Source organism: Gorilla gorilla, chromosome 10, assembly GCF_029281585.2.
Source record: "Gorilla gorilla gorilla isolate KB3781 chromosome 10, NHGRI_mGorGor1-v2.1_pri, whole genome shotgun sequence".
In the NCBI taxonomy this organism is placed as follows: domain Eukaryota; kingdom Metazoa; phylum Chordata; class Mammalia; order Primates; family Hominidae; genus Gorilla; species Gorilla gorilla.
Window position 1 is genome coordinate 112,057,793 of NC_073234.2, and position 23,670 is coordinate 112,081,462.

Here is a 23,670-nt window from a genome sequence, read left to right on the forward strand (position 1 = left end):
ATGATTAGTATTGTCACATTTTTAAAAAGCAGGTACTTCAAATCTTCTAGAACAAGAGAGTATCCAAATTTGAGCCTTAAACCAAGTACGAGGCTCTACTTTTGCCCCATGGCTTTTGGGGATAAGGCTACACTTGTAGAATTCCATGTCCCTACCTCACCTCTCCTACTGTGTGCCTCTGTTCTATCTTGTGGGCTTCGCTGACTTGGCTCTCTCTCTTTTAATATGTTCCATGCTTGTTTCAAGCATGGATTTATGAATTGAACTAAGTATTTGATTATTCCCATAATTAGTTAACCTAGCTTTGGGAAAGCTGTAATCATCTTATTATATATATAAAGTATAATTCCTTAAAATATACAGTGTTCTAGAAATGTGAATTATTTATTTTCATAATATCAGTAAAAATATTTTACCAAGAAGCACAATGAGCTATAACTAGCTAAATAATAAATTTTCCCTGGTGGTCTAATGGTTAGAAAAAGAATAGTAAATTCAAAAACAATAATAAAATGATAGTTTTGTACAGTGTTTTCTGCGTGCCAGTCACTATTTTACAAAATATACTATTTTTATAAAATATACACATTAAAACTCATGCAACCTGTATATAAGAGCCATAAGAAGGTACTATTATTATCTCCATTATAAAGATAAGGAAACTGAGGCACAAAGAAGCTAAATAACTTTCCAAGGTTTCATAACTAAAAAATGTCATAGTTAGAATTTGAACCCAGCCAGTCTGGCTCCAGCAGTGACTGTGTTATACTTTACTGCCTTTTAAAGATAATTTTGCTAAAATGGGGTAAATGTAATTGGTAGATTTCTGAGTCTTGGGTTTGCTGATATATGACAGCTGTTGAAAAAGAGAGAATCATGCCTTGGAAACTCTTTACCTATTTGGTGGTGGACCCCTTAGCTTTTAGGGGGAAATGTGAAGCAAATAATTTCATCAGATTATTTTTATTTCCAAAATGTAATGCTATAATTGCTATTTTAAGGCACATAATTTAGAATAAATAGTATTTTCCTGTTTTGTCATCTCTTTTAAAGAATTGTTATTGTGAATTACTCAAAAAATTTGTATTTTGGGTTACTAAACAGAACATACAACTTTTGAATTTTTTAACCTTAGATGTTACATCTGAACTCTCAGGAGGAGAGGACCCTATATTTCTTTATCCTGTAGTTTTGAATTGGCCGGTCAAAGGTGCCGTGAAAGAAGGTAGGTGAACTGGATGTGTATATGCTGTTCACTCGATTTATCACTGAAGAGAATTAATTCTGTGGATTTTGTTTCTGTTGTCTGCTTGAAGATTTCACCTGTTTTAGGCAGAATATTTTGAATTCTTACCCACTCAGAATAATGCAGAATCGTGATTGCCAAGTAATGAAAGAGACCTAAAGAGGTACCTGATTTAAAGTCTGGAAAGACAGAATCTTGATGGTGGCTTATTTTGGTAGTGAATGGTGTTATTATGAAGCTTACAAAAACTAAGGCATTGAAAAACATATTAGTGACTGGGCACAGAAGCTCACGCCTGTAATCTCAGCACTTTGGGAGGCCAAGGCAGGCAGATCACCTGAGGTCAGGAGTTTGAGACCAGCCTGGGCAACATGGTGAAGCCCCGTCTCTACTAAAAATACAAAAATTATCCACGTGTTGGGTGGTGGGTGCCTGTAATCCCAGCTTCTCAGGAGGCTGAGGCAGGAGAATCACTTGAACTTGGGAGGCAGAGGTTGTAGTGAGCTGAGATCGTGCCACTACACTCCAGCCTGGGCGACAGAGTGAGACTCTGTCTCAAAAAACAAAAAAAAAAAAAAAAGAAAAATGTATTAGTGAATTTCAAGTTTAGCTAATGAGAAATGGCAACATAATTGATTAATTCAGAGTGAAATATAATAAAAATTAGGATTACTAGTTATGATAATTATCAACAATTTTTTCCCCCAGTTAGTCATACATTAGAAGTGACCTTAATGAAATCTTTCTCAGTGCTGAGATATTTAGAAACTAAATTTAATATAGACTGTAAAGGATTCATTGATATTAGAAAAACAATAGTTCACACCACATTTATTCCTATATACTTTTTAAAATGGAGAAATCTAAAAAGCAGATTAATAAACTTGCCTGTTGGAACAAAATGACTGCTAGCACTGGCAACCCTTTGGTACTAATAATTGAGTATATTGTTAACTATATATGAACTTCCTTGTTATTACAGTTATGAAATTTAAGCAAAAACCAAGATTTCTGGAATTCTTTACACAAGTTATGCTAAAATGCATGAATGAGGAAAAATTTCACCTTATGGTAGAGGTAACAACTCCTGTCCATGACTTCTTGAAAAGGTACTTGGAATTATCAGTGTTATACATGTTAACAACTTTAAAAAATGAATATCATTGTCAGTTTTAAGAAATATAAGGTAGATGAAAAAGAGAGTGGAGTATATACAGTTAAAACCACTGCCTAAGAGATAGTGAAAATTCATGTCTGTGTAAATAAATAACTAAAAATAAAAATATATATACAATGTACTCACAAATGAGAATAGAGCATGTTCAGGTCTCTAGCTGGAAACAGATTAAGTCTTTTGCTATTGAGTCAGGATGGATAATAGTATCTCTAGGCCGTCAGTTCTTTCTCACACAAGGTTTTGGCTCCAGTTTTGGTCATTTACCACGTGTTTGTAATTCTTCTATGGTAACAAATAGAGCCATTTCTTGAGGTTTCCATTTGTATATGTGAAGAGGGAGTTCCTCAAATAAAAGCAGTAAACCTTAAAGCTGCCCCTCCTATTCTGTAAGCCTGAATGATTCTCTTTGCTCCCAAATAAAATGATAGTGCTTCACACCAATTATGAGACATGCCAAATGAATCCAACTTTTCTTTTATCAACTGAGAGTGGGCTTTTCTTCACTGGGCATTGATCTGTCCATCCCATTTTAATAAAAGTAAACAGTAACATGAAACCTGTTTTTGAAATGGCAGCAAAAGAGAAGCATTCCCTTAAAAACATACAGAAAGATATTCTTCCTAAAATAGGTACTTCATTTATTAGAACAGAAGCTTAGAGTATGTATATGCTTCATATTTTCAAAAGATAAAAGAAAAAATTGCTTATATTAAATGAAACAGGCCGTGATAATAACAGAATTGTTCAGAATTAGAGTTCTATTAAATTTTTTTAAAAACAGCTAAAATTAGATATTTAGGAGGGTTAAATAATGTTCTTGATTCCAAAGAAAAACAGAAGATACTTTCAGTGTGCAGGCAAATGTGGAGGGCTGGCTGTGGAAGTCTAACTTAAGAATAAGAGATATTCTGGAAGAGGAGTATAAGATTATAATACTGTATTTATACTGTACTTTTTCCATGTTTGGATATGTTTAGATACATAAATACTATTATGTTACAACATCGCCTACAGCGTTCAGTATAGTAACATGCTGTATGCGTTTGTAGTCTAGGAGCAATAGGCTGTACTATATCACGAAGATGTGTAGCAGGTGGTACCATCTAGGTTTGCATAAGTACACTCTATGATGTTCACACAATGAAAAATTCCCTAACAAAGTATTTCTCAGAATGTATCCCTACTGCTAAGTGACACATGGCTGTATAAATAGTTAAAACAATGAACAAGTCCTCAGTAACGTTGACTTGAATAAAAATTTTAAAATACTATTTATCAGAATGAAAAGCAGTCAGTCAGAGCTCCACAGAGCAGTGAACAGATCAAGGAGTGGAGGAGTTTAATTTATTCAAAGGATGAAGGTTCTGCTGTGCGTGGAGGAGAATGCTGAGATGGTGGCAAAGACTGTAGTCTAAGTGTGACCTCCTCTCCTTCCCATCTCTTTCTGGAAGAACATAACCACCAGGTCAAGCACCCTGGTAGTGAGGGAGAGAGAGAGGAGAGGCTGTAGAGAAGAGACGTAGCTGGTTGGAAATGGAAGGCAGTCTTAGGCTGCAAGTCGTGGAGGATGGCTCCCCAAGTCCCTTATGGTCATTGATCAAAGGCTTCTAATTTAGGCAGCAAAACATTTGCCCAAACGAATGTCAACTAACTGGGTGATTCTTAGATTGTTACAGCTGAACTGGGGTTCCAGACAACCATGGGATTAGGATTATCTTCATCAAAACTGGAGTGAAGGGACCAAGATGGATTTGGGTCAAGTTCCAACCCCTGGAACTAGCTATCCAGGCTTACCCCGTCATGTCATTAGCCTTGCATTAATAAGACCCTACATTTTATTCAAGTTTTGGGATCCCATTTATCATGTTAAGCAGTTTTGGTGTACCTGGCTAGTACTTATGAAGAAATATAAATTCAAAAAAAATAGAAATTTCAGGAAAAATAGGCAAGTGTCAATAAAGGGACAGTGAGAGATTATAGTATTGGTAAAAGGTCAGCTCAGTTCCTGTTGGTATTCAGAGGGCAGCAGTGGCTGGGAGCCTGCAAAAGATGGAACCAAAGAGACTGAAATCTGTTGGAAGCAAGGAAGCTTGTCTAGGGTTACTTTTACAGTATTCTCTGAGTTATAAGGGAAGAAGTGTCCATCGTTACTTTATTTTCAATCCAGTTCTGTTCCATGTACATCATGCCTTCAACTCCTCTTTTTCCCTATAGAAAGCCCTATGGGTGCTTTTATTATACGATTATAATATACAACATATTCTCTATTATACATTGTGTAATACATTTTATTATTATTTTTTTTTGAGACAGAGTCTTGGTCTGTCGCCCAGGCTGGTGTGCAGTGGCGCGATCTTGGCTCACTGCAAGCTCCACCTCCCGAGTTCACACCATTTTCCTGCCTCAGCCTCCCAAGTAGCTGGGACTACAGTAGGCGCCTGCCACCATGCCCAACTAATTTTTTTTTTTTTTGTATTTTTAGTAGAGACAGGGTTTCACCCTGTTAGCCAGGATGGTCTCTATCTCCTGACCTCGTGATCCACCCGCCTCAGCCTCCCAAAGTGCTGGGATTACAGACGTGAGCCACCACGCCCAGCCTATACATTGTGTAATACATTTTAAAACTTATTTATTCAGTCTCCTGTAAATAGGCATTTAAATTCTTCCTAATTTTTTATTATTATAAACAGTGCTGCAAAGGACATTCTTATACATGTGTCCTTATGCATGTGTGAGAGTTTCTGTAAATATACAGGGCTGTAGTTTCCAAGATATGAACATTTTAACATTAGTGGATATTGCTCAGTTGCTCTTAAACTTTTATCAATGTTGTGAAAAGTTTCTATTATTCAACATCTTCATTGATACTCACATTTTATGATATGATTTACACTTTGCTCTTTTGAGAGACCAGCTATTTCATGCTGAACAGAGATATCACAGTCAAATTTATGCATAGGACACAAGCAGTTTTAGATATTCTTGTATACTTTCAGTGAAAACTTTAAAGACATATTACTTTGGGGTAGTTCTGCGAATTTTTGCAGGTCTTTTTGACTGACTTTATCTTTTTTATTAGGAGAAATGAGTCTCTACTTGGACTAATAAAAGTGAAATATAAGGACAGTGCTTTGAATAAAAAAGCAAACAAATCTTTGAAGTTGAAAGCTGCAGTAATGGAAATTGGAAGAGTAAGTTTCCTATGAGTTTTGAATTTTAGGTAATGAAATTAAGAGATTCATGTATCTAGAGATGATTGGCTACATTTAAACCCATTATAATATGAAACAGAAGGATATACTAACAAGCATAATTTTATAATTACACAATACAACTTTTAGATTAACATGTAGATATTGTTATAATCAGATTTTTTTGTCTACGGGGGTACTTCTGTTGCCTTTCATAGTAATTTTAATTGAGGTTATAAACTACTGTATTTCAATGTCAAGAGATAAGCATTAGAATATGAATAAATTATACTACTGTGTTCAAAGTTTAACTTGTAACATTTTATCTCCTCTATTAAGAGTGCAGAAATGCAACAAAGAATAAGAAGTAAAAAAAAGGAAACTCTAAGAGATTTCATTTTTAAAAATCCAGCTATTTCTGAAATGGTGGCACATGAAAGGTATTCACTAATTAATTAATTCAATAAAAGTTTACTTGAGGGTAACTATGTGTTGGGCATTATTTTGGGTACTAGGGATACACTGGTGGACCAGACAGGTGAAATCACTGCCTTCAAGGAACTTACATACTAATGAAAAAAGCATAGTAAACAAGTAAACACCTAAATAAACAAGACAGTTAAAAATGGTGATAAATGTTATAAAGTAAATGAAATAATAAAGAATATTTGGCTTGGCATGAAGGTGGTGGTGGCAATAGTTTAGATAGGGTGGTTAGGAGAACAAATTGGTAAATTATCAGTGAACCTAAAGTTCTTGATTATAAAATATATTATGGCAAAATGTTTAGTTTCTGTTTTTATAAGTACACATTATAAGTACACATGTGTAAGAATTTTTTATTCTTATACATTCTTTATATATCTTACCTTCATTATCTAATGTTTTTCTATACCTGTTTAGTGATTTTGATTTTAATTTACACCACATAGATATTAATAGAACCAATTCCACTTTGTTTTTATTTGCATTTGCCTACTATCTCTTTGATTATTCCTTCATTTTCTTTATTTAAATTATGACATATTTTAGATAGGTATAAAAATAATATAACAACTATGCAGCTTAACACGTAAAACCTTTCAAACACAGTTGAAATCCCTGTGTACCCGTCTTGGTATGCATTTCTGTTTTCCTCTATCCTGGAAATAATACTATGCCAAAATTTCGTGTTTATTATGCTGATGAGTGAATTCATATGTCAACCACATATGTATATAGCCCCAAATAATGCATGCTGTAATTTTTTTCCAATTTGCTTTGGAAATTTGCCTTTTTTCTCTCAATATTATGTTTGTGATTTTTTGAAATGTCACTTATACGTAAGTCTACTTTATTAATTTCACTGCTGAATGGTATTTCATTATATACTAAATAAATATCATATAATAAATTATATAATAGTGTAATGCGTTATATTATTGTATACATATTTCTGTGTGCATAATACTACACATAAATATAAATAACACAATTTAACATGCATAATAAACAATATATATTATGCATATCATATAATATATATTATATATTGTATAATAAATTTTTTAAATGATTTATTCAGTCTCTCATAAATAAACATTTAAATTCTTTCTAACTTTTCACTGTTTTAAACAATGTTACAAAGGACATTCTTGTATATATCTCCTTATGTATGTGTGAGAGTTTCTGTAGGGTAAATACACAGCGTTGCGGTTTTCAAGATACGAACATTTTAGCATTACTAGATATTGCTAAGTTGCTCTTAAATTTGTATCAATGTTGTGAAAAATTTCCGTTATTCAAGGTCTTCACCAACACTTGATATTATTATCACATTTTTGTGGAACTATGTGGTATGAAATTTTATCTCGTTTCAATTTTCATTTCTTTGATTCCTAAGGTTAGGCATCTTTTCATATTTTTATTTGGCCCAAGGGTTTTTCCAGTCTCAGGACTGCTTGTTTGTATCCGTTGCACATTTAAAAACTTTTGTTTTCTTATTTAATTTTATAAGTTTGGATGCTAATGCTTCTCCCAGTTTGTGGCTCATCAGTTCACATTTTAAAGTTTTTTAATAATTAATTCAAAAGTTTTAATTCTTAATGGAGTCAAATATATCAATGTTTCCCTTTATTGTTTTGGAAATTCCTAATCTGGGATAGTAAAGATATTCTCTCTGTAAATTTAAATTTTTGATTTTCACATTTAGGAATTTCATTGATTTGTTTTTGTGTATGGTGAGAAGATGAGTCCCTTTCACTCTCTTTTTTTAGTTTTGTTGCAGGTATTCAGTTGGCCGGCACAATTTATTGAGTAATGTATTGTATTGTCACTGTTAACTTTATCACTTAGCAAGTTTTCATATATGTAGCTTTGGGATCTCTTCTCTGTTTGATTAGTCTATTAACTTATTCCTGAGTCAATATCAAACCATCATAATTACTCTAGTTTTAAATTGAGTTTTGCTGTCTGAAGAACAAGTTTCTCCAGAATATTCTTTTCCTTCGTGCAAGTCTTGGGTATTCTTCCACAAAATGGAATGGTTTTTTGATTAATACAAAAAACTCTATTATGATTTTGATAAAGATAGAATTGAATGTATGTATTGGTATAGGAAGGTTTTTAAAAATTATTTATTTATTTATTTTTACACTGTTGTGTTTTTCTGTTAGTAGACAGATCACTTTCTTAGGTCTTTAATGCCTTTCAATAAATTTCTATGATTTTCTCCATAACCGCGTTATATATCTTTTGTTAGATACATCAAGGAACTGTTTTTTGATATTAGTGTAAATTATATTTTAAAATTACATTTTTGAATTTTTCTATTCTTTGTATAGGTGTATAGTTGATTTTTTTGCATACTGATCTTCTAAACAACTTGATAATTTATTTGTAGATACAGTTTTTTTGTGTGTGTGTGTGGACAGTCATAATCTGAAGAGATAATGTTTTGCTTATTCCTTTCTAATGCTCCAGACTCTTCTTTCCTTTTCGTGTTTAGCCTACAGGCTAGGACTTCAAGTTTAATCAGGAAAAGAGTTTGTGATTGTGGACATCCTTGTTGTAACATGCATATTTAAAACTTTCTTATTTCCAGATAATTATAGATTCATGTGCAGTTATAAGAAATAATACAGAGAGATCCCATATACCCTTCATCCAGTTTCTAATGATAGCTGTACAACTATAGTACAATATCACAACCAGGAAATTGACATTGATATAATCCACTGAACTTATTTGGATTACAGCAAGTTTGCATGCACATGTGTGTGTGTTTGTGTGTCTGTGTGTATATTCTATGCAATCTGTAGAATTTGTATGACCACCACAGTATGTAACCTTTTGAGGCTTTTTGTTTCACTTAGCATAATTCCCTTGAGAGTCACCCAAGTTGTGTGTATCCACGAGTTCACTTATTATTGCTTAGTAGTATTCCATGGCATAAATCTTCCATAGTTTATTACCATTTACCTATTGAAGAGCATTTAGATTGTTTCTAATCCAATAGCATTTGACTATTAGGAATAATGCTGTGATGAGCATTCATGTGCAGTTTTTATATAAACATAAATCTTCATTTCTCTGTGATAAATACCCAAGAGTGCAATTGCTTGGTCAAATAGTAAGCATGTTTAATTTTGTAAGGCATCCTCCACTCTTTTGCAGACTGGCTGCACATTTTTACATTCCCATCAACAGTATATGAGTGATCTAGTTTCTACTCATGCTTTCCAGCATTGAGTATTATTACTGGTTTTTAAATTTTAGCTATTAAAATAGGTGTGTAGTGATATCTCATGGCCTTAATTTGCATTTTTCTAATGGCTAATGATAGTGAACATCTTTTTTTTTTTTTCTTTTTTGAGATGGAGTCTCACTCTGTCACCCAGGCTGGAGTGCAGTGGCACGATCTTGGCTTACTGCAACCTCCGCCTCCCCGGTTCAAGTGATTCTCCTGTCTCAGCCTCCTGAGTAGATGGGATTACAGGCATGCACCACCACGCTTGACTAATTTTTGTATTTTTAGTAGAGACGGGGTTTCACTATGTTGGTCAGGCTGGTCTTGAACTCCTGACCTCATGATCTACTCACTTCAGCCTCCCAAAGTGCTGGGATTACAAGCGTGAGCCACCGTGCCCGGCCAAACATCTTTTTATATGCTTACTTGCCATCTGTATATCCTCTTTAGTGAAATATCTGTTTATGTCTTTTGCTCATTTTCTCATTGGATTGTTTTTATTTTTCTGTTGAATTTTGAGAATTCTTTATATATTCTAGATACAAGGCCTTTGTTGCATATGTTATTGGCAAATACTTTTTCCCAGTATGTGGCTTGTCTTCTCATCCTCTTCACAGATTCTTTTGCAGAGCACAATTTTTAAATCTTGATGAGGTCCAGCTTATCAATTTTTCCTTTAATGGGTTGTGCTTTTGATGGCAAATCTAAAAACTTTTTGCCTAATCGTAGGTCCTTTTTTTCCCCTGCTAAGTTTTATGGTTTCATGTTTTCCATTTAAGTTGTGATTCATTTTGAGTTAATTTTTTTGCATAAGATGTGAGGTTTAGATTGAACTTCATGTTTTTACCTGCGGATATCTAATTGCTCCAATGTCATTTCTTGAAAAGACTATCCTTCTTCCATTGAATCACTTTTGTACCTTTGTAAAAAATCAGCTGGACGTATTTGTGCAGATCTATTTCTGCGTTCTGTATTCTGTTCCATTGATCTATGTGCCTCCCTCTGCCAATACCACATTCCCTTTCTTGATTACTGTTGTTATAGAGTAAACCTTAAAATCAAGTAGAGTGATTCTTTCCACTTTATTTTTTTACAAAGTTGTTTTAGCTACTCTAGGATCTGTACCATTTCATATACATTTTAGAATAAGCTTGTCTGTAACACGAATTTTAAAGATCTATTTCTTGTACCATTTCATATACATTTTAGAATAAACTTGTCTATAATATGAATTTTAAAAATATATTTATTGTTTCCCTTCTAAGTACCATATTTGCTTTGGGATTTGGGATGAAGCCCTTTATCACATTTAGGAAATTGTCTTCCATTTTTTATTTTCTAAGAGTTTTGTTATAAATTAAGTTTAATTTTGTTGAATATTTCTTTTTCATTGATTTTTTTCTTCTTTAATATGATCGTGCGATAAACTACATTATTACATAAATGTTAAATGATGTGTAGTATCTTTTGCTCATACCACTTCTGACACAAACCATGTGGTGTTTTCCAGCACCAACCAATTCTCCAGCACCAGCGGAGCAGCCCCATATGCACTTCATGGAATTTCTCCTTAGGATAACATCCTGTATAACTATAGTACAAAAAGACAATTAAATGCTGACACTGTCGACATAGAGTTAGCAGCACATCCCACAAGTTAAAGGGCTTGGTTCCACAACACTGCCACCACTTCAGAGGCCACTCACAAATGTGATACCAGGATACCCACACTTCTGCCTAGCTGACTATAAATTCAGAGATTCCCTCCTCAGATTCGAAAATTTGCTACAATAGCTCACAAAACTCAGAAAAACACCTTAAATGTTTACTAGCTTAATATAAAAGATACAAATGAACAGCCGCATCAGAAGGTACATACCAAGGGCAAAGTCCAGACAGCTCCTGAGCACAGGAGCTACTGTCCCTGTGGAGTTGAGGGCACCACCCTCCTAGCTTGTGGTTGTACCTACCTGGAAGCACCCTGAACCTCCGAGTTCAAGACTTTTCATAACCTGGCTTGCAGCCACCCTCCCCTCCAGGAGGTGGGAGGGGTGGGGCTGAAAGGTCTCACCCTCTAATCATGTGTTTGGTGATGATTAAGATAACCTATATCCTGAGGCTATCTAGAGGCTCTACCCTGAGTCGCCTCCTTAGCATAGACTTACATAGGTTCCACAGGGACTTTCTGTGAGTAACACATTTCTTTCACTCTGGAAATTCCAAGGGTTTGAAGACCTCTCTGTGCCAGAAACCACGGGACAGGTACCAAATATGTATTTTTATTATACCACACCATCCCTGCACATTTTTACTAACAGATTCAATTTCTTTGAGATTACTATGTCTCTTTGAGTCTGTAATCTTTTTTGAGTTCCTTTTGATGAATTATATTTTTCTAAAAAATTGTCCATTTTATCTAAAAAATTGTCCATTTTATCTAAGTTTTCATATTTATTCATAAAAAGTTATACTCTCATATTAACTTTTGACTCTCTGCTATATCTATAGTTACATCCTGTGTTTCATTCCTAAATTCATTAATCTTTGTCCTCTCTCGTATTTTTGTCATTTGTTTTGCCAGAGGTTTGTCTATTTTTTAGTCTTTGCAAAGAACCAAACTTTGTCTTTGTTGATCCTTTCTATTGTCTTGATTTTCTTTTTCATTACCTTTGCTTTTATGTTTATTACTTTCCATCTTCCTTTTAAAAAACAGCTTTATTGGCAGGCGTGGTGGCTCATGCTTGTAATCCTAGAACTTTGGGAAGCTGAGGTAGGCAGATAACAAGGTCAGGAGTTCGAGACCAGCCTGACCAGCATGGTGAAACCCCGTCTCTACTAAAAATACAAAAATTAGCTGGGCATGGTGGCACACGCCTGTAATCCCAGCTACTCAGGAGTCCGAGGAAAAACAAACAAACAAACAAACAAACAAACAAAAAACAGCTTTATTGAGATAATAAGTCACATGCCAACAATTTACCCCAGTGACATACTTCAGTGGCTTTTGTTACAGTCACAGAGTTTAATCATCACCCCACTCAATTTTAGTACATTTTCATTTACCCAGAAAGAAACCCTGCACCCCTTAACTATCACTCCCTCACATCCAACTCCTTTCCCTCAGCTTGAGGCAACCATGAATCCACTTCCTGTTTCTACAGATTTGCCTATTCCGGCTGTTTCACGTATGTGTAATCATATAATATGTGGTCCTTTGCCACTGGCTTCTTTCACTTAGCATCGTGTTTTCCAGGATTATCCATGTGGCATGTCTCAGTATTACATTTCTTTATTGCTGCATAATATTTCATGGTATGGATACATCACATTTTGTCTATCCTTTGATCGGTTGATAGACTTTTGGATCAGTTAATCCACTTTTTGGCTATTATAAATAATACTGCTGTGAACATTCATGTAAAGCTTTGGTTTAGACATATTTTCATTTCTCTTGGGTACCTACCTTCTTTCTTTTGGCGAATTTAGTTGTTCCTTTTCTAACTTTCAAAGTAGAATGCTTACCTCATATAATCTTGGGATTTTCTTTTGGTGGAAATTGACAAACTGATTATAAATTTTTGAGAAAAAAGTGCTACAGTTAGCTAACAACTGGAGAATGACTGTTGTTTTTAATCATGCATAGAGTATTTATACTATTGGCTCTAAAGCAAGTCTCAAGAAATTTCAAGTAATTGGAATCATATGAACCATATTTTATTACAATGCAATTAAGGTAGAAACCAATTTTTGAAAAGTTAACCAAAAAGATTCTATACATTTAAAAATCTGAAGGAGAAACTGAAAAATAATTAATGAGGAAAGATTGAAATTACATTCACGTGTTGCATAACATTTTGATCAATGATGGACTGCATGTACAACAGTGGTCCTATACAATTATAAAATCATATTATCACCGTACCTTTTCTATGTTTAGATGTACAAATACCATCTTGTCATAATTGCCTACAGTATTTATTACCCTAATCTGCTGTAGAGGTTTGTAGCCTAGGTGTGTAGTAGGCTATACCATTTAGGTTTGTGTAAGAACACCCTATGATGTTCAAACAACAATAAAATAGCTTAACGAAATATTTCTCAGAATGTATCCCTGTCATGAAGTGACACACACTGTACAATGGTAATTTAAAAACAAAGAACTTGCTGGAAGTATAGTTGGGGTTGCTTGGAATCCAGAAAACATAAACATTTAAGTTTTCTTCTAAATATTTTAGCTGCATCATATATATATATATGCATATGTATGTGTGTGTGTGTGTGTGTGTGTGTGTGTATTTTTTTTTTTTTTTGGTTATCCAGGCTGGAGTGCAGTGGTACCATCATAGCTCACTGCAGCCTCAAAATCCTGGGCTTAAGTGCGATCCTCCTACTTCAGTCTCCTGAGTAGCTAGGACTGCAGGCATGTACCACCACACCTGGCTAATTTTTTTTTTTTTCAATTGTAGAGATGGACTCGCTATGTTGCCCAGGCTGGTCTTGAACTCCGGGGCCCAAGTGATCCTCCTGCCTCAGCCTCTCAAAGTGCTGGGATTACAGGCATGAGCCACTGCACCTGGCCTGCATCCTACAATTTTTACTAAAATTGTTTTCATTCTCATTTAGTTCTATATGTTTTTAAATTATCTTTGTAAGTTCTGCTTCTTGTGAATAGATCTTATATATCATTGCTTTGATTAATTTCTAGGTATGTTTTTGAAGCTACCGGAAATGATTCTTTTAGAACTCTTTGTCTATTGATGGTATGTAGAAATAGAGTTATTTTTGTATATTGACTTTCCAATCCTTTTCCCCTTTTCCTTTTTCTTCCTTATTGTTCTGGCTAGGCCCATCAATACAGTGCTAAAACAAAAATGATGTTAGTGGGCATGTTTGTCTGATTCCCACTTCATAGGGAACGCTTTCACGTTTTCAACATTTTAGCATTAAGAATGGTATTTGTGTCTCTATTTCCTTCAGTTCTGCTGTGATCTTGGTTATTTCTTGCCGTCTGCTGGCTTTTGAATGTGTTTGCTCTTGCTTCTCTAGTTGTTTTAATTGTGATGTTAGGGTGTCAATTTTAGATCTTTCTTGCTTTCTCTTGTGGGCATTTAGTGCTATAAATTTCCCTCTACACACTGCTTTGAATGTGTCCCAGAGATTCTGGTATCAATGAATCCGGGAGCTGGTTTTTTGAAAAGATCAACAAAATTGATAGACCGATAGCAAGACTAGTAAAGAAGAAAAGAGAGAAGAATCAAATGGATGCAATAAAAAATGATAAAGGGGATATCACCACCGATCCCACAGAAATACAAACTACCATCGGAGAATACTATAAACACCTCTATGCAAATAAACTAGAAAATCTAGAAGAAATGGATAAATTCCTTGACACATACACTCTCCCAAGACTAAACCAGGAAGAAGTTGAATCATTGAATAGACCAATAACAGGCTCTGAAATTGAGGCAATAATTAATAGCTTACCAACCAAAAAAAGTCCAGGACCAGATGGATTCACAGCCGAATTCTACCAGAGGTACAAGGAGGAGCTGGTACCATTCCTTCTGAAACTATTCCAATCAATAGAAAAAGAGGGAATCCTCCCTAACTCATTTTATGAGGCCAGCATCATCCTGATACCAAAGCCTGGCAGAGACACAACAAAAAAAGAGAATTTTAGAGCAATATCCCTGATGAACATCGATGCAAAAATCCTCAATAAAATACTGGCAAACGGAATCCAGCAGCACATCAAAAAGCTTATCCACCATGATCAAGTGGGCTTCATCCCTGGGATGCAAGGCTGGTTCAATATACGCAAATCAATAAATGTAATCCAGCATATAAACAGAACCAAAGACAAAAACCACATGATTATCTCAATAGATGCAGAAAAGGCCTTTGACAAAATTCAACAATACTCTTGCTAAAAACTCTCAATAAATTAGGTATTGATGGGACATATCTCAAAATAATAAGAGCTATCTATGACAAACCCACAGCCAATATCATACTGAATGGGCAAAAACTGGAAGCATTCCCTTTGAAAACTGGCACAAGACAAGGATGCCCTCTCTCACCACTCCTATTTAACATAGTGTTGGAAGTTCTGGCCAGGGCAATCAGGCAGGAGAAGGAAATAAAGGGTATTCAATTAGGAAAAGAGGAAGTCAAATTGTCCCTGTTTGCAGATGACATGATTGTATATCTAGAAAACCCCATTGTCTCAGCCCAAAATCTCCTTAAGCTGATAGGAACTTCAGCAAAGTCTCAGGATACGAAATCAGTGTGCAAAAATCACAAGTATTTTTATACAACAATAACAGACAAACAGCCAAATCATGAGTGAACTCCCATTCGCAATTGCTTCAAAGAGGATAAAATACCTAGGAATCCAACTTACAAGGGATGCAAAGGACCTCTTCAAGGAGAACTACAAACCACTGCTCAATGAAATAAAAGAGGATAAAAACCAATGGAAGAACATTCCATGCTTATGGGTACAAAGAATCAATATTGTGAAAATGGCCATACTGCCCAAGGTAATTTATAGATTCAATGCCATCCCCATCAAGCTACCAATGACTTTCTTCACAGAATTGGAGAAACCTACTTTAAAGTTCATATAGAACCAAAAAAGAGCCTGCATTGCCAAGTCAATCCTAAGCCAAAAGAACAAAGCTGGAGGCATCACGCTACCTAACTTCAAACTATACTACAAGGCTACAGTAACCAAAACAGCATGGTACTGGTACCAAAACAGAGATACAGACTAATGGAGCAGAACAGATCTCCCAGAAGTAATGCCACATATCTACAGCTATCTGATCTTTGACAAACCTGAGAAAAACAAGCAATGGGGAAAGGATTCCCTATTTAATAAATGGTGCTGGGAAAACTGGCTAGCCATATGTAGAAAGCTGAAACTGGATCCCTTCCTTACACCTGATACAAAAATTAATTCAAGATGGATTAAAGACTTAAATGTTAAACCTAAAACCATAAAAACCCTATAAGAAAACCTAGGCAATACCATTCAGGACATAGGCATGTGCAAGGACTTCATGTCTAAAACACCAAAAGCAATGGCAACAAAAGCCAAAATTGACAAATGGGATCTAATTAAACTAAAGAGCTTCTGCACAGCAAAAAGAAGCTACCATCAGAGTGAACAGGCAACCTACAGAATGGGAGAAAATTTTTGCAATCTACTTATCTGACAAAGGGCTAATATCCAGAATCTACAATGAACTCAAACAAATTTACAAGAAAAAAACAAACAACCCCATCAACAAGTGGGCAAGGGATATGAACAGACACTTCTCAAAAGAAGATATTCATGCAGCCAAAAGACACATGAAAAAATGCTCATCATCACTGGCCATCAGAGAAATGCAAATCAAAACCACAATGAGATACCATCTCACACCAGTTAGAATGGCGATCATTAAAAAGTCAGGAAACAAGAGGTGCTGGAGAGGATGTGGAGAAATAGGAACACTTTTACACAGTTGGTGGGACTGTAAACTAGTTCAACCTTTGTGGAAGTCAGTGTGGCGATTCCTCAGGGATCTAGAACTAGAAATACCATTTGACCCAGCCATCCCATTACTGGGTATATACCCAAAGGATTATAAATCATGCTGCTATAAAGACACATGCACACGTATGTTTATTGTGGCACTATTCACAATAGCAAAGACTTGGAACCAAGCCAAATGTCCAAAAATGATAGACTGGATTAAGAAAATGTGGCACATATACGCCATGGAATACTATGCAGCCATAAAAAATGATGAGTTCGTGTCCTTCGTAGGGACATGGATGAAGCTGGAAACTATCATTCTCAGCAAATTGTCACAAGGACAAAAAACCAAACATGGCATGTTCTCACTCATAGGTGGGAATTGAACAATGAGAACACATGGACACAGGAAGGAGAACATCACACACTGGGGCCTGTTGTGGGGTGGTGGGAGGGGGGAGGGATAGCATTAGGAGATATACCTGATGTTAAATGACGAGTTAATGGGTGCAGCACACCAACATGGCACATGTATACATATGTAACAAACCTGCATGTTGTGCACATTTACCCTAAAACTTAAAGTATAAAAAAAAAAAAAGTGGTATTTGTGGTAGGTTTTGTTCTGTGGATATTCTTTATCAAATTAACATTATTGTTTATTTTAATTCTCAAATTGCTCTAGATTTGGCTAGCAGGAGCTCTTCCAGGCTAGCTCTTCAGTTTTTGACATGCTTCCATCATTTTTTTGAGCTACTTCTTACTACAATATGTTCATCTTGTACACACCTTGTACAGCCCTTGAGTCAATTGATTTCTTGTAGTGAGAAGTGGTATTTAGAATCTAAGTTGTGAGGGCTACTGATGTGGCTTTGCTTCCAGGTCCTCTCAAAAGGCTGAGCTGGGAAATGTATTTGTTCAGATAAATTTATCTATCTAAATCTATCTTATTGTCTATCTAAACATATCTATCTAAATATAGCTATATAAATCTCTCTCTCTCTCTCTCTATCTCTCTGTATCTAAAACCATAAATTCATTCTAATAAGTGGAATTCCAGTTGAAAACCACAGGATACTTTCCAGCGTTTTCTCTTTTTCTAATTGTAACTCTTTTCCCTAATGGTGAGAATCCTGGTTCTGCTAATGTCAATATGCTAGCTTATTTCCTTAAGCTAGAATGTATAGAAGGTAGTTTCAGGATTTCTAAATATTTTTTAATTCAGGTGTTTATCTGCTTCCTCTTATGGCTTCACATCACTGAGGATTTCTGCTGATTGTCCTTGTGGAGCTCTCTCTCTGTCTCTTGGGTGTCCTGAGACTTGTTGCTCATGGAGACACAAATCAGGTTATTGGAGCACCCTGAATGTTAAGAACTGTTCAGATGAAAGGAGGAAAAGCATTCTGTACCCTCTGTGGGCTGGATGTGAATTCCCTTCTGAGCCACCTGGAGTCTGTCATTACCTTGCCAAGATACCTGGAGGAAGCCTGTCCTGTCGCTGATCTCCCTGAACTATCGCACTCTCCACAGCAAGGAAGATGCAACCGATTGTTGACTCATCTTGGCCTTTTGAGGAGAATTGATCTACTCACATGGGGACAAGATTGATTTTCATTTTGGAAATTATATTTTTAACTTTCAGGATACAGCTATTAAAAAGATTCACATTTATTGGGAAACCAAATAACATCACTAAAACCAACTAAACAATGACAAAAAGCCCTAAAACTCTTGGATTAAAAGCAAATCATCAATAAACTAAAACATATTTAGAACTGAGTGATAATGTAAACACTACACATCAAAAGGAAGCTGCACTCCTTCCTTTCTTCAAATGTTTCCTCCTCTGTTTCAACAACATCTGCCTGCCTTCTTCCTATCCATCATTCTTTTTTTATTGTATGTGTGTATGTGTGTGTGTGTTGATTTAGATTCTGAACAATATATAAGTGACCAACATAAATCAGGTAGATTGGTGCTGACCAATAGGGTAGCAACACTGCTAACAGAACAAAAAAAGCTGAAAATATGCTTGGAACAATATGCTCTATAAACAACTATATAACTGTGCAAGTTATTGGACTACTTTAAGTTTTGATAGGGATGATTTTTAAAAATTGAATATATATAATACTTGAAATCTAAACTATTAGCTAAAATTTGAGTGTATTTTTTTCTGGAGCATATTGAATATGCAGTTATGAAGTCATCTCAGCTATATTCAACTGATGTTTTATTTCCTCTAGAGTCTAACTAATGTTAGACAAAATATTGCTGCATTGTTTTTTCCTTAAGACCAATATAGAGAAATGATTTTCTTGTTTAATATTGAATTTTGTTGATGAATGTGAACATCATATCCTAATTTTGTTGTCTAATCTCAGTGGCCTTTTGGTTATGAAAAAATAAAAGCTCTGGTTGGTTTTAGCTAAGGACACAGACTTCAGAGAGAGTTGAAGGCAATACATGGTGTCTTTGTCCCTGGTGCTTATCCCTGTGCCTTTTTTTTTAACCACCCTGGTTCATATTTCTAGCACTGCAGAAATGATAAATAAGCCAGAAACATTTGCATAAGGGCAGTCAAGTGACTTATTGATGTATTCTTTCCAAATTGGAATGATTCTTCTTTATTAAATATCTGAAAGTTCTTGTGTAATTTCAAAACTTCTTTCTCCCTTGGCAGAAATAGGAGAACCAGTGTTAGGAAAGCAGCACAACGATACCTGATGGATTACTTGAATCCTCTAATATTAAGTTATGTTAAAAGAAAGAGGTTCCATCGTCTATCACTTGAAGAGATGCCCTGGAGAGCTCAGATGAACCTGTATCTAGCAGGTGCACACTTTAACCTGGTTTTACAAAAGCTATGGGAGTGTACGAAGATGAAATTTGGCACATCACATATGATGGTCAGGTATAGTATATTGCTGATGAAAAATACTTTTTTAGTTTCATGAACATGGATTGTATTTGTATATTCAGAGCTCCAATGGTGCTAACAACTTAAGGAGGTTTACAGAGTGCTTCTATCTTTATACTGGCTCTATTAGTCTGTTCTCACGCTGCTATAAAGAACTTCCCGAGACTGGTAATTTATAAAGGAAGAAGGTTTAATTTAACTCACAGTTCCATTGGGGAGGGCTCAAGAAACATAATCATGGTAGAAGGGGAAGCAAACACGTCCTTCTACACATGGTGGCAGGAGAGAGAAGTGCAAGGGAAATACCATATGCTCATAAAACGATCAGATCTTGTGAGACTCATTATCATGAGAACAGCATGGGGAAAACTGCCCACATGATTCAGTTACCTCCACCTGGTCCTGCCGTTGACACATGGGGATTATTAGAATTCAAGGTGAGCTTTGGGTGGGGACAGAGAGCCAAACCATATCACTAACCATTGGTTTATTTCTTAAGTTTAAATCTCAGAATCTTTCACAATTATGTGCTGGATATAAGTGATAATTTGATTGTAGCTTGAATATGTTTGTTGATCTAGCTTTCAGTGCAAGGGTAAAATGTAATTGCAAGAGAAGTTTAATATGAATTATAGAATAAATGTAGATATTAGTAGGCATTAGGCAAATGTCTGTTTCATAGAGGCATACTTTAAGATCATATTTACTCACCCAATGTCAATTTTCTATCATTAACTCAACAGACATTTTTAAGCACTTACTCAGTGTCTTTGGCTAAGTGCTGTGAGAGATAAAAATAGAAGATACATACATAATATGGAATACTGTGTAGCTATTAAAAAGATACAAAATCAATGAGCAAAAAGCACAAGCATTCTTATACACCAATAACAGACAAACAAAGAGCCAATTCATGAGTGAACTCCCATTCACAATTGCTTCAAAGAGAATAAAATACCCAGGAATCCAACTTACAAGGGATGTGAAGGACCTCTTCAAGAACTACAAACCACTGCTCAATGAAATAAAAGAGGATACAAACCAGTGGAAGAACATTCAATGCTTAGGGATAGGAAGAATCAATATCGTGAAAATGGCCATACTGCCTAGGTAATTTATAGATTCAATGCCATCCCCATCAAGCTACCAATGACTTTCTTCACAGAATTGGGAAAAAACTACTTTAAAGTTCGTATGGAACCAAAAAAGAGCCCGCGTCTCCAAGTCAATCCTAAGCCAAAAGAACAAAGCTGGAGGCATCACGCTACCTGACTGCAAACTATACTACAAGGCTACAGTAACCAAAACAGCATGGTACTGGTACCAAAACAGAGATATAGACCAATGGAACAGAACAGAGCCCTCAGAAATAATGTCACATATCTACAACTATCTGATCTTTGACAAACCTGACAAAAACAAAAAATGGGGAAAGGATTCCCTATTTAATAAATGGTGCTGGGAAAACTGGCTAGCCATATGTAGAAAGCTGAAACTGGATCCCTTCCTTACACCTTATACAAAAATTAATTCAAGATGGATTAAAGACTTAAATGTTAGACCTAAAACCATAAAAACCCTAGAAGAAAACCTAGGCAATACCATTCAGGACATAGGCATGGGCAAGGACTTCATGTCTGAAACACCAAAAGCAATGGCAACAAAAGCCAAAATTGACAAATGGGATCTAATTAAACTAAAGAGCTTCTGCACAGCAAAAGAAACTACCATCAGAGTGAACAGGCAACCTACAGAATGGGAGAAAATTTTTGCAATCTACTCATGTGACAAAGGGCTAATATCCAGAATCTACAATGAACTCAAACAAATTTACAAGAAAACAAACAACCCCATCAACAAGTGGGTGAAGGATATGAACAGACATTTCACAAAAGAATACATTTATGCAGCCAAAAGACACATGAAAAAATGCTCGTCATCACTGGCCATCAGAAAAATGCAAATCAAAACCACAATGAGATACCATCTCACACCAGTTAGAATGGCGATCATTAAAAAGTCAGGAAATAAGAGGTGCTGGAGAGGATGTGGAGAAATAGGAACACTTTTACGCTGTTGGTGGGACTGTATGTAAACTAGTTCAACCTTTGTGGAAGTCAGTGTGGCGATTCCTCAGGGATCTAGAACTAGAAATACCATTTGACCCAGCCATCCTATTACTGGGTATATACCCAAAGGATTATAAATCATGCTGCTATAAAGACACATGCACACGTACGTTTATTGCAGCACTATTCACAATAGCAAAGACTTGGAACCAAGCCAAGTGTCCAACAATGATAGACTGGATTAAGAAAATGTGGCACATATACAACATGGAATACTATGCAGCCGTAAAAAAGGATGAGTTCATGTCCTTTGTAGGGACATGGATGAAGCTGGAAACTATCATTCTCAGCAAACTATCGCAAGGACGAAAAATCAAACACCTCATGTTCTCACTCATAGGTGGGAATTGAACAGTGAGAACACATGGACACAGGAAGGGGAACATCACACACCGGGGCCTGTTGTGGGGTGGTGGGAGGGGGGAGGGATAGCATTAGGAGATATACCTGATGTTAAATGACGAGTTAATGGGTGCAGCACACCAACATGGCACATGTATACATATGTAACAAACCTGCACGTTGTACACATGTACCCTAAAACTTAAAGTATAATAATAAAAAAAGAATAATGAATATAAACTATTTATTATTTTTGATGCAAGACTGTTCAATGCCTAGACCTTATTTTAAAAAAGAAATGACGGCTGCATGCAGTGGCTCACACCTGTAATCCCAGTACTTTGGGAGGCCGAGGTGGGCGGATCATGAGGTCAGGAGATCGAGACCATCCTGGCTAACACGCTGAAACACTGTCTCTACTAAAAATACAAAAAATTAGCCAGGCGTGGTGGTGGGCGCCTGTAGTCCCAGCTACTCTGGAGTCTGAGGCAGGAGAATGGCATGAACCCAGGAGGCAGAGCTTGCAGTGAGCCGATATCGCGCCACTGCACTCCAGTCTGGGCGACAGAGCGAGACTCTGTCTCAAAAAAAAAAAAAAAAAAAAAAAGAAAGAAATGCCATTGGTTATGGACACATTACTATATATAGTAAGCATTGTCATTGAGTTCTGTTCAAATCAGATGGTTTTAAGTTGAAATAAATTATCGTTTCAGAGCTCACAGAGTTGGCACAGATATTTTTATTCCCATTTTCAAGAGCCCTTTCAGAGAAATATATATTGATGTTAAAATTCCTAAGAGCAAAATTACATTGCATAATTTTAAAAGTTAGTGAAAAAATGTTGGGCTTTGATTAAGTGCCAAAACCCTTCATGATTTAAAATTTGGGAGTACTCACAAATGTTTTAAAAATAAAAATAGATTGCATTTGACAGATTTAATTCAATTTTGCTTATATTGTTTTTTAATATGATTTTTCCCCCCTTGCAGTTTCCGATCATGTGATCCTAACATGTTTTCACTGTATAATTCAGGAACAGTATTACCAACAAGAAAATTGACTGTAGAAAATTATAAAGCAATGCTTGATTTCCTTCTTACAGCCAAAAAAAGAAAGGCCAACTTACCATCAGGTAAAATAAACATGTTAGTTTATTATTAAATTACCTCTAGATTTTTATTCACTAAACAACACAGCACACATACACATTGTGGACACACAAACATATACACCCAGTTTTCCAAAGGACCAGCAATTTAGTTGAGTTTTGATATTTTGTAGGAGATTCTTGTTTGCTCTGTTTAAAAAAATTTCTATATTCTTATGATATTATTGCATATATTTGGAAATATCTATTTTGTATTTTAACCTTAGCCAATTAGATTGTTCAGCAAATATAATGTTTTAAAT

General features: G+C 35.5%; 1 protein-coding gene across 1 annotated transcript in view; it reads left to right on the forward strand.

Annotated features, from left to right (window-relative positions):
• CFAP54 (cilia and flagella associated protein 54) overlaps positions 1-23,670 on the forward strand; it is a 372,948-nt gene that overhangs the window by 140,117 nt on the left and 209,161 nt on the right. The window contains exons 29-34 of the mRNA XM_055357441.2: positions 1,136-1,225; positions 2,229-2,355; positions 5,503-5,614; positions 5,954-6,054; positions 19,553-19,783; positions 23,250-23,392. Coding sequence (XP_055213416.1) covers positions 1,136-1,225; positions 2,229-2,355; positions 5,503-5,614; positions 5,954-6,054; positions 19,553-19,783; positions 23,250-23,392 — 804 coding nt within the window. The remainder of the gene's footprint in view (positions 1-1,135; positions 1,226-2,228; positions 2,356-5,502; positions 5,615-5,953; positions 6,055-19,552; positions 19,784-23,249; positions 23,393-23,670) is intronic.